The sequence below is a fragment of the Ahaetulla prasina genome, chromosome 3 (genome assembly GCF_028640845.1).
Source record: "Ahaetulla prasina isolate Xishuangbanna chromosome 3, ASM2864084v1, whole genome shotgun sequence".
Lineage (NCBI taxonomy): Eukaryota > Metazoa > Chordata > Lepidosauria > Squamata > Colubridae > Ahaetulla > Ahaetulla prasina.
Window position 1 is genome coordinate 202,659,304 of NC_080541.1, and position 17,593 is coordinate 202,676,896.

Genomic DNA, 17,593 nt, shown 5'->3' on the forward strand with positions numbered 1-17,593 from the left:
AGCAATAGCTCTGGAGATGCAGATCTTGAGACACATCTTTCTTCAACAAAACCTAAGGGAGCCATTTTAATTCAAGCATTCTGAGTTCAGCTCACTTTTCTCCTGTTTCTTCATAAGACAGTATTTTCTAATGTTAAGATTCCACACCCAGCTGCTAATGTGTAATGCACGTCTGCAAATACTGTATGTCTGGCCACAATTTTGACAACCAAAGCAGTAAAATGTATTTCTAAGCTATATCTTGGTACCATTTATATATACTAATCAGTTCTATAACAGAAAAACTGGGTAAGTAACTTTAACTCCTCCAGAAACAGATTGCAGGGGGAGGGGAGAGGAAATACAGTGATTAGGCATTTTTAATGATTTGAAGGATTCATTTTAAAACCAGCCACAAACCTGGGATAAAGACAATAGCAAAAGGGATAGTTTATCAAGTCCATGATACCCCTGAATAAGCTGTGACAAGGAATTATTTCTCAAGACTTATTTGTGCCAGAGCATAAACTGGATTGCTACAAAATGGGACACAAATTTAATATACAGCACAATCTGCAATGTTGTGACAAAATGTTTACTGCAAAACTGTTAGATGAGACATGCATATAAAATACCTTAGTTTTAGATTTTAAACATCAGTAACTGAAGTGATTCTAAAACCAAATGTCATGCTGGATTATATAAGGTAATAAAAAAAGCATAGGGTAACTGTAGGATAACCATATAACAATGTAGCAAGATTACTTTGCTGAAAACTAGCACATTCATCACTCAAAAGCCAGAGGAAGTATGAATTGGGTTTAATCAGCAAATGCATTAATTAAAAGCCTCTGTGAACAAAGAATAAGCAGAATGTTGTTCTCAGAAGAAAACAGGAAGTTTATATTTCAAGTATAACAGAATATTGTGAAAAAATTCAAATTCAAATTAGCACACAGTTTTTAATAGAATTTTGGAAAAAAAACTAGTAACATTTAGTTTAGTTAATTAGCAAAAGAAAAAAAATCTCCTGGATGTATTTACATTTATCCTGTTAAAACCAAAAGATTAAAAACTACTTAAATTGATCAGAGAATAGCAGACAAGTTTACTTACCAAACATTCAAGCAACCATCTCATTTTCCCAATAAATAAGATACAACAAGCTGGCAGATTTGGGATTGACCAAAAGGAAATTTTTGAAATAATTACGTAGCATCATGCCAAAAACCAGAAAAACCCCAAAAGAAGAGAAAAAAATGAACATGTAATACTCTCATGAACCACACATGATTTTTTATCACTCCACCTCAGAGAACTCAGCCTGTTACATTGCAAAAGAAAAAAAAGCAGTTAAGAAGTCCATTAGGTTTTTTGTATTACAGAAAAGGTAGATAATAGTTCAAAAAAGTGATGTCTTTAAATAGATAAGGAACTGAAACAGATGCCTAGCTATGTCTGATAGTTTCAGACCTAGACCTTAACTATTTCTGAAACCTACAATAAGAAAAATCATTTTTAAAGAGACAGTTTTAAAGGAATATACTTCTCCCAGAAAAATACACGCACCCTGCTTCTACAATCCTCCTGTAAGAAAAAGTATCCATTTTAAGTTAAATGCAAAACTGCACAAAAACATGATGCAACAGCACTCCACTACTTAGGCCCAGTATCTGCAATCTGCCATTATTACTATTTACTGCAGGCTCAGTGGCTAAAAATCCTATATTTTATCAGGGGTAATTTAAGATTAGCTCTTATTTTTACTGTTTGAAAAGGTAAACTTGCCTGTTCTGCTGTCTGCCATTATCCCTGCTTGTCTCCCTGTAGGGCAGTTAAATGCATCTGCTCCCTAGCTTCCATTTTCTCTTCAGCAGGCATGTGACACAACAGACAATAGTGCAGGCAAACTGCTCAGACACAGAAAGCTGCTTTGGAAGAGCAGTACCTTGAAAAACTCTAAAACCACCATCCCCTTGTGAAGAATATGTATGCAAACGTTTTGCCAGTCTGTAAAATAAAACTATGGCTAATGGCTACTAAACCATGTGACCCAAGAAAGCAATTTTAAACATTTTCAACTTAATAAAGTGCTGTGGGGTGAGTTTTGCGCAACAGATCACAGAGAATCACACTGTTAAGCCACAACTCATAGGTTTCAGAGAAAAAAATGTAAAAAAGTAAAGCTTACCTCTGTGGATGCATTGTTAACACAGTGTTATGTCAATACTTATAAAACATGGAGGACAGGCTCTCAGTACTCAGACAGAAAGGGCTTGGCACTTCAGCTTGATGATCTGTCTCCCTAATAAAAGCTAATCCTGGATTGGCTACTTTGGAAAATCTGAATGTAAAGCTTCAGGGGATTGGCTGAAACACTTCCTGAGCGATTATCTTTGTGCAGCTCTGGCAAGCAGGAGCCATCCTGTGCACAGAGAAGACACAGGCTAAACTAGGCCTGTTTTAGCAAAAGAAACTTAAAAAGAAAGCCATCCGAACACAAATTCCTTGCAGAAAACAGATTTTCAGACAGAACAAAGTGAACATCAAGCGGCAGACTAAAAGACTCTCTCAAACCACATCTGTTGCTTTTGCTTGAAGCTTTAATAATCTGCAGGATTTCTCAGGTCACAAAAGCTGTCCTCTAGAAGCAATTCAGAAAGAAAACAAGACTCTCCCGATAGTAAGTGAAAAATGTTTTGAAACAATACACATATGCAACTCAATGCATGCAGTTATGTGCGATAGTTATCTAAGATCTGTGTTTCTCAAAAAGCCCATTTGATTGTTCCAAATACATTTATAAGACTGGTGAACTGTGAGAATTCACACTGTGGATTTTAACCCCCACACGTATGCACTGAATTGAAATGGGAACTCTTTTCCTAATCACTTGCAGTGCTGTCTTCCTAACAGAATAGATGCAGAAAATAGCTACATTTTGCAGAAAATAGCTACATTTTTCAGTAGCATAGTGTCTGGTGTTTTCACAAATTTCCCTTATCCTTTAGTCTTCTGAAGTTGCTATTTAAACAACAATCTCGCCTGGTTCTTAGTCTGCTGCAGCTTTATAACCATTAACCCTATCACATTCAGCTCTTTTTAAGAACAGGCCTTATGAAGAGCCGGTTTTCAGCGTGTGGAAAAATACCAGAGCTCTTTTCACACAGGGAAGGACAATGAAGTATATAATGTAAAGTTAGCAAATTTCACCTAGTTGTTAAACGAAGATAAGAAAAAAGAAGGGAGGAAGATAATTTTGAACTGTGGCCATTTCTTAAGCAAACAGAAACATTGAGATATTTTAGTTTTCTCAAGCACCTCGTATTTCAGCTTATTTACAACAGGCCATGAACACTTCTAAACTTCAGGGGAAAAAACATGTACATTTGTGTTGACTTTTGGTTATATTTACAAATACAGGTAAAGAAAAACTATAAAGGTAATTAAAATTATAATGTACGTAGAAGTGCATGGTAACAAAACGCAAACAGCAATATATAGACGAAGAAACAGACTAAAAGAAAAGTTGGCCACAAACAGTATGAAAAAGTAAAGATCTGAATGAATGTCCCAAATGGATATTTATTTATATCCCACCTTTATTATTTTTACAAATAACTCAAGATGGCAAACATATCTAACACATTTTCCTCTTCACATCTTTATTTTTATGATACTATACTGTAATATGTAACAACAGAGGGAAGGATCCAGTTAAGACTGGGCCTTGAAATCAGTAAGGCTACCAACCAAAATAAGGTTCTTAATGCCTTTCTAAAATTCTTGTTCATAATAACAATAAAAGCTAGATAAATTACTCTAAATTTAGTCTACTGTAAATTTCTACAGCAAGTGGTATGATGAATACACATAGAAGGAAACCCTGGATAGTCTTCATAATCCAAAGCAAAGATAATCCAAATCAAAGGCTATCATGAGGCACTCTCTCTCCCTCACTCTCTCTCTCTCTCTCTCTCTCTCTCTCTCTCTCTCTCTGTGTGTGTGTGTGTGTGTTTGTTCCCTGAAATCACAATCATCTTCAGACTTTGCAGAGAAATTTTCATACTATTAAGAAGCTGGATGTTTTCTGTCAAACTGGTTTTTCAGCTAATATACATACGTTAAACCCAATGCTAATTTCATACACAATTTTGCTGTACTTTCTACTAAGAAATTTTATTTTTTAAATTCCCGTCAGAGACTGGTAAAACCCTAAATGCATTTTCACATTTTTTGTTCTCCTTTTGAAATGCAGCAGGAAGAAGTTGTTCATAATAAAACAGAGTAGGTACAGACCAAAGGCATGAGAAAAACAGAAGGCAAATTCATGGAATCCCATCTATTGTCTGATGAGTATAATAGAAATGGCCCAAATAATAAACTACTTGTGTTAATGTCACAAAGTTCATTTCAGTAAACAAACAAAAAAGACCTGGTACAATTGCAACACCGAAGGCAAAACAGAGGAAGGAATCAAGCTGTAATGCTGTTTATCAATGAAATGTTATTCAATGGCAGAAACAGCTGAATAAATAAAGCATATGATCTAAATTCTGATATTTTGTTTCTGAAAGTTAAAATCAACACAAATAGCTTCATATATTACAGCTTCTAACACACTGCATATTTTAAGCTGAAATAATCTAGTAAGTATGTTTGAAATATATGTCCACTTTCATGTGTTCTCCCATGTCTAATGGCATCCACATACAGACACCATATATGCTAAGTAATCTCAGAATAATCACACTACATAATCTTACAATAATCACATGCTAATCCAGTACTTAAAATAACAATACAGATTAAAATCCTTATTATTTTTTGTTATCAAAAGATTTGTTCCTGTTTTACCAGCATGATGTAAAAAAAATGATTAAAAGGCTTTAGGAAATTACTCATGATTGTATATTGATTTTTAAGAGAAGTTTTTCTTCAAAACAGATAGATAGATACTAACTTGCTTTCATGTCTCAGAAGGAATTTGAATCCAGATCTCTGAATTTCATCATTAAATTATATTACTGGCTCCTCCCCCAAGTTTGATAACTTGCCAGTCCAAATGGTAGAACTCCAGTTTTTCCTTTTCCCAGGCAATGAAGTAGACTGGACTCCTGTAAATCATCAACACAACCAATCTTATTCCATTGTCAACTTACCATGTGTGCAGGTAAGCTGCTTTCCGTTCAAATTACTACTTTTTAGTGCAGGTGTATACTAGTGTGTTGGGGAAAACTTAGGGATAACTGAAACATTCCTATAAGAGAGAGGCTGCAAACACAGATTTAAGACAATATTCCTATAAATAGGCATCTATAAAAAGAATGTAATGGTGGGCAATAAAGATGAGAGCACAAACAGAGAACTATGATACATTATTGCACCACCTCAGGGAGTAACAGGAAGTAAAGTAACAGTTTTCCAATATATTAAACGAATTGTACAGCTTAGAAATACTCCAGAACCATTTCTTTGAGGACTTGTACTGGTAATACATGACATTTAAAAAAGGTAAAAATGAAAAGGCAGAGCACTCTGAAAAATGACGCTTATGAAAAAGATAAAAGAATTTTGACTCCACAAAGCAAAGAAATATAGAGCTAGGTATAATACTCAGAGCATGTGACCAGAATGATACCTTTTAACACAATCCTGCACTGTAATGAAGAGATGTGCCAGTCTTAAGCATCTGTGATCTATTTTATTTTTCACTAGAGTTCTGAGGCTTACTGAAAGGAGTGAAGTTCAAAAGCTGGAATGCAAACTTTAAATAAAAAAGATTCTGATTGGATTAATAATATATAAAAACCTACTCTTGATTAATTTCTTATCCTCCCAGATAAGTAGAGGACAATTCATTTGGTTATTTTTACTCTTGCATGACTATAAGAATCACATAGAGCTATAACGGTGGAGCTTATAATCAAATTTATAAAATTTAATCACTGGTTAAATTATCCATCTCCTCTCTATGTTTATATAAAAAAACCCAGTAAATTTACAAAAATGAAAGCATCCTTACATTTTTTTAAAATGATATCCATAACAATTTAATTCTTATGGGGAAATAATGGAATACTGTAAATGTGTAATTTGTAATTGAATGGAGATAATTGCAAGCAACAATTGCCAACATTCACATTACTATCAAAGTATCTTCCAGTGAATGGGTATCTTTTCTGATTGAAATGTTAAGGAGGTTTTTTTTTCTCTTTCAAAACAACAACAATCTATAAAAGCCTGCAGGGCCCCAATTGGATTGGGGGCCACCAAACTCAGAGTGGGGGAAGTAAATCCTTTCACCAGCTCCTTTGTTTGAAAAATAAACTCCTGCTCACCCATGGGGGAGGGGGGAAGAAGCAAAATAGGAGCAGCTGGGGCACTATGGCAGAAGTGGTTCTGTCTGCCATCATTCTTTCACATTCTTAAACTGTTATTTATTTGAGAAGAGTGACCAGACCATGGTTACTTTGTACAAACCATGGGTAGAAATTGCATTTAAAATAACCCTCTTTAGTCATAAGTTCCTATCAAATCGTACTAGGAAACAAATAAAAAAAATAGGAACCTTGACTATCACTAAGTTTTGTATCTTTTTATTTTTGATGAATGTATTTTATTCTCCTTAGGTACCCTGAGAGCACATACACCTAAGACAAATTCCTTGTGTGTCCAATCACACTTGGCCAATAAAGAATTCTATTCTATTCTATGTTCTGGGTCTGAAGGTAATCCAAACTATAATATGCCTTAACTAAGTTTAATGCAGAAAACCTGAGTGACCATGTGGCTTAATCAACAAACTATAAAGCAAATCATGATTTAGCACAAATGTGTGAATAATTATTGAATTATTCCATTGTTGAAACTAGCTGGGTTTTATTGTGCCGGTGATTCTATTTCCATACTGTTCATATCAAGAACAGCACTCCCAAACAAATACAACTAAAATCTAGTTGATTCTCTGTGGGAAACATGTCTTGGCTCTGGGACTGTAACAGCACTGATGGTGACTGGGCATTCAGCCAAAGTGACACACTCAGTCCCTGGAGAGAGGATTTGGTCATATATCAGACAGTAATTTAATAGCAGCAATAACTAGAGATCAGGCCTCAGAGTTCTGCTCTTTAAATCAACAAAATGGTTTACTGAACTAAAAGTAAAGGATCTAAAGTATGGGCAAAACAGAGTAATTGGAGCTTCTCTTAGGTAATCTGAATTGTTTTGAACGTAAGAAAATTATCTTGCTATGGTAAACATGTTATTTAAGTATTAATAAAAATAAAGTGCGGAAAGGAATCTTAGAGCTTGATCTTCCTAATCTGGAATTATCTTGCATGCTATGTCCTCAAAGAATGCTTCAAAGAATGGAAAGTAAAAGGAAGGAAAGGACCATTTTGTTGGAAAAAATTATGTTGCTGAGAGCAAGCAAATGTTCAAGCTACAGACTAAAGCAGCTAAAAGAAACCCCTGCTGCAATCAGTGAATGAAGTATCTTATCCTGTAATAAAAGGCAATTAAAATGCATGGCCTACTGCAGGCTGAGCCAATTGCTTTTCCGGGGTGTGGTTGTTTAGGTGGGGAGAGGAGTAAAAAGGAGAGGAAAAACAATGAAATAGGGAGAACAGGAAGGCAGAAATAGACTAAAGTAAGAGATGTTAATCAGCAGCTGTCTGAAGAAATAGAATAGTGAAGGATATGTATGGGGGAATATAAAAAAAGAGGACAATACCAATCACAACCTCATAAAGAAACTAGAAACCTTTCCAATTGTTCTCTTTAAGGAGAGTTTCAAATACAACACCTACTACATAGTATTAATGTGGAATAACATTTATAAAACAACACATGCTTTTGATAATGGAACAGTCTATTCTTGCTATATTAAAATTCTGAGCTCCACCAATCCACAGCTGAATACAAAATATACACACTTATGACTTATTGGTTCAATAATCTGATCAGATTATCAGGTCTAATTCAGCTCATAGTCTTCTTAATATAAAAACCAGTCCTGCCTTCTGCATTTCAGCAATTTAATTTAGGGATATGCAAATAGTCTTTTTTTTTAAAACTGAATTTAGCGTTAGCACCCATCAATTATCTGTGTGTGACTTATGACCCAGCACTGCAAATCAGAAATCCCCTCCTATAACATTTATCCTCTGACACATAAAAATAAACATTCAAGAAATGGTGGCCTTGGCTCAAAAGACAGAGCCATAGTGGCTAAGCTACACTGAGACAGAATGGAAAGAATTGCATAATAAACAGAAAACAAAATATCAAAAAAGGGAAAAAGGTTACATAAAATTTGACAGTTCAAATTTGTATTCTACAGAATAGCAAGAAAATTGCTGCAGATGGTTCACTACGCCAGATGGAATACATGAAGAATGTTTCTGAAAGAAGGGAACACAATATGCATCCAATGTTGACAGACAAAAAACAGTATTTCAAAAACTAATCAGTAAGAGAAAAACATCAAATTATATATACTGAACGACTGGAAAAACTATACATTGGTATATGTTACCTTCAAGACATAATTAATTTGCACAATGAAAAAACTAATTTTTAACCAACATCCAGGTGGGAAGATGTATTTCTTGAAAGGTAACATTCTCGAACATTACAGTGACTTTCTGAAGGTTTGTATCAGGGAAATCAAAAAGATAATATAAACAGTATCCATCTTTTTTGTTTCTAAAAGGTTATGTTTTTCTGTCAAATTTCTAAGCAAAGCAAAGACATGGATACAAAACTGAATGTAATTTAAATGATAAAAGAATAAATAATAAAGGATACTATATCAATCCAGGCTCAAAAACAAGAGAGCAACAATGAATAAACAAAGACTGCCAAGAAGCCTTCACATAAGTCAATCACCTTGAGAAATAAGATCAGTCTTGTTTGTATATAGCAGTAAAATGGATAACTCATTTACTACTAAATGAATAATACTTGTTCAGTCCCACAGCAGTTTCCATTTTTTTCATTTAAAAACTTGCGATTAAAAAAAATCATGCCAAGAGAGAGGGAGAAAACAAATTCAGGCACTAATTCTTAGTTACAAAATTCTGATACTATAGTGTAGGGGTGTCAAACTCGATTTCATTGAGGGTTGTGTTTGACCTCGGGGGCCGGGGTGGGTGTGGCCAGCTTGACATCACTTGTGTCAGGGGCATCTGTTGTGGTCCAAGTGCTCTGCCAATGAAAATGGTCTCCAGAGCTCCATTTTCAGCTGTGATGGTCTCCTGCCACCCTCTGCCAGTGTAAATGGAGCTCGGGAGGGCCACAACTCCATTTTCACTGGCAGAGACACCCTAGAAACAGTCCTTTGCTGTTTCTAGGGTGGCCCCACGGGCCAGATCTAAACACCCCACAGGCCGGATTCGGCCCCCAGGTCTTGAGTTTGACAACCCCTGCTATAGTGTATCATTTTTGGAAGAAAAGGTGTAGCAACCTTTCTTAATTTGCTCTCTCTTGCCCTTATGCAGGAACAAAAATTATTTCCTTCTTGGGAGGCAGGAAGCACGGACAATACATCCATATAATAATAAATGAAGATTTTATATTTTATTATTTACATTTTAAATAAGTATATCCCAGAATTCTTCTAGTAGTCCAAATTCAACACAAGCATTAATTTCACAGCTGAATATGAAGGTATTTTTCCACACGCATAATTCAGTAGTAATGGCAGCAACCTACAATGATGTCAAGATGTAAATGCCATCATTGTGTACTTGAATTCTAATATTTCACCCAAGTATGTAAGTCTGGGCATTTGTATGCTTAGACTGCCACACATATTTCATCAGAGAAGGTTGTTCCTTCTCTGGACAAGAAAGAATTTTCTATTCTTTCTCAGAATTTGGTGGATAGGAATCTTTTTTTAAAAAAATGTTAAATTTTAGGCCTTAGAAATTTGAGTCATTGTTTTTTTACCAGCAATGGTTAAAATAGGATCCAGTGGCTAAAGCCAACAATTTTGAGGGCCTAAATACTGAGAGAAGCACTTATTCAAATTTTTAATAATTCAATCTGGAGTAAGAGCCAGGAAACAAGGAGCAACTTCAGAGAATGAAGGTAAAAGACATATTCGGAAAAAAAGTCCTCCGAAATTTTGGCCTGCTAACCAGAACCCGATGCATCAATCTTGCCTATGTGAGAGATAACAAAGCTACATGTATCCTGCTAAGTCAAGATTTTTAAACAATGGTTAGTTGAATAAACTATGGTGACATGAAGTCAGTCCTATTAAGACTTTTCTCCAGCGTGGAGAAGGCATCTTTCATATTATACATACACAACTACATCCACACATTTACTCCCAAGAATCTGTTTACCATGAAGCAGACCTCTTCCAGATTTTTAATTTACAAATTTAAATGAATCTTAGATGTTTACCGAAATATACAGAAACTGTGGTACCACCAGTATATAATTTTAGATTACCATATTTCACTTCTAAACTGATACTGACCAACCATATAAACATACAATTAGAAGGAATTATATCTTGCACAGAAGAAAGCATTAAAAATATTTCTGGAAAAAGACTCAAGTTTCATATTTGACGATGGCTGATAAAAATATAATCAAAGTAGAAATTGAAATTGTATAATAAAGAGTTGATTAAGGTATGGTACTAAATAAAATATATTTTCCCTTGTTTCTCATGCATCTCATGAAGGGAGCTTTACCACAAAGTCCTATTCCTTCAAAAATATTAATAGTTGAAAAAGATGCTACTAGACTCAATTTTTTGTCACTACAAACCGACACGGTTCTCTCCTTACTGTCAGGATATCTTGCATATTACACATGCAGTAGTGATAACCATTATATAGATAATCCTTGACTTACAATAGTTCATTTACTGACTGTTTGAAGCTACAACGGCACTGAAAAAAGTGACTTAAGACTGTTTTCACACTTACAACTGTTGCAGCATCCCCATGGTCATGTTATCAAAATTCAGACACTTGGTAACTGACTCGCGTTTATGACCGTTGCAGTGTCTGAGGATCATGTGATCACCGTTTGCGACCTTCTGACAAACAAAGTCAATGGGAAAGCCAGAGTCACTTAAGAACCATCTTACTAATTTAACAATTGCAGTGACTCACTTAATAGCTGTGGCAAGGAAGGTCGTAAAATAGGGCAAAATTCACTTAGTAAATGTCACACTTAGCAACAAAAATTTGGGGCTCAATTGTGGTTGTAAATTGAGGACTACCTGTATCTTATACTTGAGGCATACCAACAAGCCTGCTGACCCAGAAAAATGAGTACAAGAATATAATGCACTTTACTCAATCTATAGTAAAAAGGTACTTTTAGTTTTTGAAGTTTTATTTTTACATTTGACATTTTCTGTATTAATTCAACACTATTTCACAATAGTGAAATTTTTGATATAAAGTCTGGTGGGCAGTGTGTTATATAAATGTAAAGCTTCCTTTAAGTTGAGTTTGATTCTTGGTGACTTCATCAATCTACTGTATTCAGGAAGTTTTCTTAGCTGCAGTACAGAAGTGGTTTGCCACTGCTTCCAGATTTCTTTTTTTGTTTTTAACTTTCACGTTTAATCTAGAGTTCTGGTGTTCTCTGAATGGCTACCAAACAAATGTTAACTAATCTGATCTTTAGCTCCCAAGCCTAGACAAGAGAACAACAGACAAGTGTGTCATTGTGTTTCAATTTAATTCAAATCAAATTTGCCATCTTCAAATTTCAAAACTAATTGAATCATGCCACCTTCAAAACTCAAATGAAGTATAATACATAAGATTCCTACTGGACCATTATCTGTCATGCTATAAATTGTAGTAACACACAGTACTTTCCCACAGAATTTCATCAACCTTTGCTATGACACTAGTTAAAACTCAAGCATCCTACTTTGCTGCGACAATAAAAACCTAATGCTTTTTCTAAAGGAGTGCTCTGGGTATTTCCTTCTTTTCTATTTCTGCATTATCTAATGATATATTGTGACACTAAGTTGTATTCTCATGTGATTGTACTATACCAGTTTTATTTAGGATTAGCTTCTTTAATGGCATTCCCACATAGAAACATACATCCTCAAGGAGAGTGTAAATTTAGAAACTTACTTTCTGATATAAATGTTTAATATAAACCATGATTTTTCAGGTGCACTGTACACTGGCAATTTTAGCAAGCACATCCAGATGCTCTCCAGGCATAGAGGCTTAATAACCCCACAATTACTCATCTGGTGTGGCTGTTGCTGAAAATCAAGGAGCTAGTTTCCATGTATTTAAATATATAAAAAAAATATAGATGGATCAAGAAGTGTGAAGGCATGCATTTGTGTGCAATTACAGAAGTTTGATCAGCATTCTCAGGATTATAATCTTATGTTTATTCAATTGAAAGCTGCTTTGAGGATAAGCAGTGATGAGAGCTACTGCTGTTTTATTATTTGCATTATCTAATATTTTGGGAATGGATGTCAAACTGTTACAATAACCTGTGCTGTAAAAGTAGACAACAATAAAGAGATTGTAGAGTGACTGCATGAGAAAGAATGATTACAAATTGAGACTACAACATCAAATCCTTTCCTCTCCTGTTGTTTCTTCTTCACCATCTCTTCCTTCCAATTCCTTTTCTTCAGGAGAGGTTGTGAGGGAAAGCAGCAGGCAAAAATGTTCTATATAACCTACTTAAAAATTGCAGCATTCCTTCTTAAGGTGACACAATCAATTTCAAAGATATTAATCTGCAGCCGCTTCTGCATATATGGTTTGCCCTTCAGTCAAAGTAAAAGGACTCATTTTTAATATTGACAAAATAATTTTCTATTTTCAAAATAATCTTCTGCTTTCTATAAGCACATCTCATTGAATTTTTAACTCTTTATTTCCTATAATTTATATGTCACCCCATCAGCGATTCTAGTATCATCCTCATGTTTGCAGTTTGCAATATCCATATATGACATAGTTCTGTTAATAGAAAACTCCTGCTGTCTCTGCTAAAACCAATAAACCTTTATTAGGAAAAAGAATTTTTGTATCAAATGTCTCACATGTCAATATGTTAGCTATTATCAGATCTCTTGTATAAATGTAGCCATCTTAATTTATACTTTATCCCTTGTAAATACACATACTGGTTTTAATTGTGTATGTTTTATAGAGCTTATTTGCAGACTTAGCTCTCCCCAGAAAAATTCATGGATGGATTCTTTATAAAATTTAATAAAAGGCAATTTAATGGTAAAATTTTGGGATTACATCCAGTTGTTGTCCCTCCCCTGATGGAAATATTTTACATGAAGCAGGGATTTTAGTCCATTCAACAGAGGGGGAAGACATTTTTAGCAATTTCTTCCTCCTGTCCGTAGCCTGCTCAGCAGAAGGTTGGGAGACCCTTTGAAGTATTATGGAAGGAAAGTTATTTAATACTCTGTATTTTGCTTGAGACAGCTTTGTTGCTGTACTCAGATTTTGGTCTCTTTGTAAGCACTAACTGCAAAACTGTATTCTCAAGTTTTGTACTTTTCTGGTCCTATAACCAACCGTGATGTAGATATTTGCTTCAAATTCCCAGGGCTCCTTATGGTGGAATATTGTATTTTAATGCTTGTTCCATAGAAATTAGCATTGTCAGAAGAAACAATTTGGCCTGATTGACCTTTAAAGAAATAAAAGACAAACATGCTACCGTGTTTCTCCAAAATGACGACATACTTTGAAAAGAAGCCCTATCACGTTTTTGACGCATGAGATCAAATTAAGCCCCACCTACAAAATTAACCCTAATTAAGACCCTGCCCACCCTGGGGTGTAGTGGGTGGGGTGAGGCACACAGGTAAAAAATAAGCTAGGATGGGGATGGTGGAGCTGTCCTACTTACCAGGCCTTGCACACCCCGACACCTGCCTCGCCTTCTGCGGCTGCTTGCTGCCACTTGCACGCACCCCCTGGCCTCCGTTTCGCCTTCAGATGCTTCCAGCAGGCAACTGAAGGCAAAACAGAGGCTGGGGTAAATGTGTGCAAGTGGTGGCAAGCGGCCACAGAAGAAGCCAGCGGTGGGCTCCTGCTGGGCAGGGCTGTCAATGCCACTGCCGCAAAGTGAGTCAATAATTAGAACCCTCCAAAAAGAAGGCCTAGCCGTTTTTTGGGGGGTCAAAAGAAAATAAGACCCAGCCTTTTTTTTTTTTTTGGGAAAAACATGGTATCTTTTACTTAACTTTCACATACATAAAAACATTCTAAGCTAGCCACCTTATAGTCTTTTATGTTTCTAACTATATAGACAGACATATTTCAGTCCTGAACTTAAAATATTTTAGGTACAGAAGTAACAAAACCCATGTTTCTATTTCTTTCAAACCTTTCCAGAGTTATTGGATGAGGTGGGGTATAATTTTGATTATTAACCTTTTTCTCTCTTGCACGAATATTTAATGAGGGTTAATGTTGCAAATAAAATACAATTATTTTTTACTTGTCCTGAAAATAAATAGTATCAATATTGAAACTTTTATTTGGGAGTAAATACTGCTCTGATCAATTAAATATTATTTCTATGAATCTGCATACTCACTCTTGGTATGATGGGCCTTTAGGTTGCAATACTTAAATTTCAATTAAATTCTAGGTTAAGTTGCTTTTATCATACGGACATATATACCACAATAAAGGCATCAGTTGTTATTTAAGTGCCATCCTCAGTTTTTATGCTTTTTGATAACCAGTTTTTCAGCCATGGAGCTAAGTAGGCATAAAGACACTCTGAGGATGAGGAGAATATTAAGAGTTTTAGCAGTTGTTTCGGTTTCCTCCCTTTATTTTAACAGAAATGTAGCACCCTCTAGTGTTTCTTCACTTTGAATTCAAAGGGAGTTTAAATAAGACCAAACGCAATGGAATAACATTTGAAACAGGCTTCTGTAGAATACTTTAAAAAATTGTGTTCTGTGGAGAATATCTAAAGAGAAAGCCATCTATGGACCTAATACAAATTATGCAAAGTATATCCTACTTCTAGAAAGGGTGCACCATTTAGATTAGGCACCAAATACTTGTTGACATTTGCTATATTTGCACTTTTTTCACAAACATTCAAAATCAGCAGTTACAGACATAGCCAAAACATGATAAGAAGACAACCAAAGGTATTGGTCCAGTATCAGATCCCTAAGGAGAAACCCAGATTACCTCATTATACTCCTATCATAATATAACATTTCCTTAATATCAATCGTGATTTCTAGCAGTTCCACAAATATATTCATGTAGTTTACCTGGCAACATATAGAAGTGTTTTCTGGGCTTTTTTCACCTATCTATCCTACATAAAACATGCAAAATTCCAGTTATCTCAAATTCAATCTGACATTTTCTTTTAACATGGAGGACAGGAAGGGAAAATTCTGTCTCCTTTCCTGATCGCTTTCTTGTTTTCTGTTCAAAACATTATTAATGTAATCCTGAAAACTTATATTTAATTGCTATGGCAACATATTGCCATTAATTTACAAAAGCAAAGAATATGCAGTCACCGGTACTGGCTAATAGTTATATTAGCCTGTAACTCGTGTTGCCAAGGCATACAGTATACTGTATGTAAGAAAGAACTAGTGTAATACAATTATTTGGAAGACTTCACTGCTAAATATTATGTCTACTCTGCTTTTTACAATGTTTTCAATTGCAATTATTTAAAACTTAAATCTACATAGCTATTTTTAATCACAGAATTTGAGTAAAGAAAAAAGCAAGGACCCACTAACTCAGCCTTATTAGAACTTTTTTTTACCATGTACTAGTGTAAATTGAAAATTAAATTTCATGAGCTGCAGTTTTCTCTCTCATTTTTAAAGCCTGGTTTGACCTTATCTGACTACTGTAAGTCTAAAAACAAATATACCTGATGCCTCTTGACAGTTTCTTCTTGAAAGGTAATTAGATACATTGTCAAGGTAATGTGTGAGGGAGCATACCTTTACTTCGCTTTAAGCCTAATGTAATTAGTTTCATATCTTATTTAAGTCCCTGCTTTTTTAACTTGAGTTTTGGGTTTATAATTACATCATGGCAAACACAAACAGTAAATGCTATGGTTGCCATTGACTCAGAGCAGGAATACTTGCTGTAATGCAGATCATTTTCAAGGTAAGTTAGGATTAATAAGAGAAAGAATACAATCCTAACACTGCTGTTTTTCTGACAGAGGAGTCCAACATAACTTGATGTAACTGATTTCTAATAAAATGCTTTTAGGATGCCTTTGTAACAAACTGATCTAATTATATGATTTGCTGAAGACCTCACAAATCTTATTATGTTAGAAAACTGTGAGATTTATATCTTAAAAATTAGCCATATACACAATCTGCCTTTTTAAAAATGAACTAATAGAGCTATTAAATGTTAAAAGTACAAATCTTATTTCAAATCGCGATTTCTGTATTGAATTATAAAAACCCATAAAACATATGAATCTGTCGATGCACAGATTCAGAATTGTCAAAGATGCTCTACTGGTGATAAATTTTGTTATGCAAATTTATGGTTGTTTACTGATTTCAAAAAAGTTACTTAGTTAAGAAGTTATTGCTTCAGGGATTTAGAATTGCCAAGCAATTGCTAGCTCCAGAGGCAAATATTTTTTATTTTTTTTTGCATTTATATCCCGCCCTTCTCCGAAGACTCAGGGCGACTTACACTATGTCAAGCAATAGTCTTCATCCATTTGTATATTATATACAAAGTCAACTTATTGCCCCCAACAATCTGGGTCCTCATTTTACCTACCTTATAAAGGATGGAAGGCTGAGTCAACCTTGGGCCTGGTGGGACTTGAACCTGCAGTAATTGCAAGCAGCTGCTCTTAATAACAGACTGTCTTAGCAGTCTGAGCCACCAGAGGCCCTTCTATTAACCAATGATGATGGGCATTGTTTAGCCGAAGAAAGCCTTACCTCCCAAGATTTGGGGCCTGATGGCTCAGCGGTTAAAGATGCTGAGCTTGTCAGTTGGAAAGCTGTCAGCCCAGGTTCAACATCTAAGTGCCACATGATGGGGTGAGCTCCCATTACTTGCCCTACCCAGCTCCTGCCCATCTAGCAGTTTGAAAGCATGCAACTGCGAGTAGATAAATAGGTATCACTTTGGTGGGGAAATAAGTGCTGTGTGTGCCTCAGTGTATAGTCATGCTGGTCACATGACCACAGAAGTGTCTTTGGACAGCGTTCACTCCCTTGGTTAAGAAACAGAGATGAGCACTAACCCCTAGAATCAGAGACAACTGTTCAGGGGAAACCTTTACCCAAGCTTTTAAATCAGAATTGGCAACTGATAACTCTACAATCCTGGAATTACCTTTCCAAGACTGCCTCATTAAAATTCAGAGCTAAGATACCAAATAACAGTACAGTAATATTATTTGTATTATTTTGGCTGGAAATTAACTAAGTCTCCAAATCAAGTAATTCTTTAAAACAGAAGACTTTCTTTTTCAAAAATATTTTAACAGGTGCTACATTGGTTGTAGTGTTGCATTAAGAGTGGAAAGAACCAAGTTCTTTCTACTCCATGGCCTTTCAGTCCAACTTACATCATAA

General features: G+C 35.2%; 1 protein-coding gene and 1 long non-coding RNA gene across 7 annotated transcripts in view; one reads left to right on the forward strand and one right to left on the reverse strand.

The window, feature by feature from the left end:
* ZMYND8 (zinc finger MYND-type containing 8) overlaps positions 1-17,593 on the reverse strand; it is a 109,589-nt gene that overhangs the window by 84,471 nt on the left and 7,525 nt on the right. For 2 of the 6 annotated variants that reach the window (XM_058177534.1, XM_058177529.1), the window contains exon 1: positions 2,171-2,255. The exons of 1 other annotated variant lie outside the window; for it this stretch is intronic. In XM_058177534.1, the coding sequence (XP_058033517.1) occupies positions 2,171-2,184 (14 nt within the window). In that variant the 5' untranslated portion in view covers positions 2,185-2,255. Of the gene's footprint in view, positions 1-1,095; positions 1,179-1,767; positions 1,827-2,170; positions 2,256-4,942; positions 5,097-17,593 lie in introns of those variants that run through there. 3 more of the 6 variants (XM_058177531.1, XM_058177533.1, XM_058177532.1) reach the window with 3 other exon arrangements.
* Positions 2,390-10,622, forward strand: LOC131195544 (uncharacterized). The gene is made up of 4 exons (XR_009154477.1): positions 2,390-2,662; positions 5,076-5,152; positions 6,612-6,710; positions 8,324-10,622. It is a non-coding gene; the product is annotated as an uncharacterized LOC131195544 (long non-coding RNA).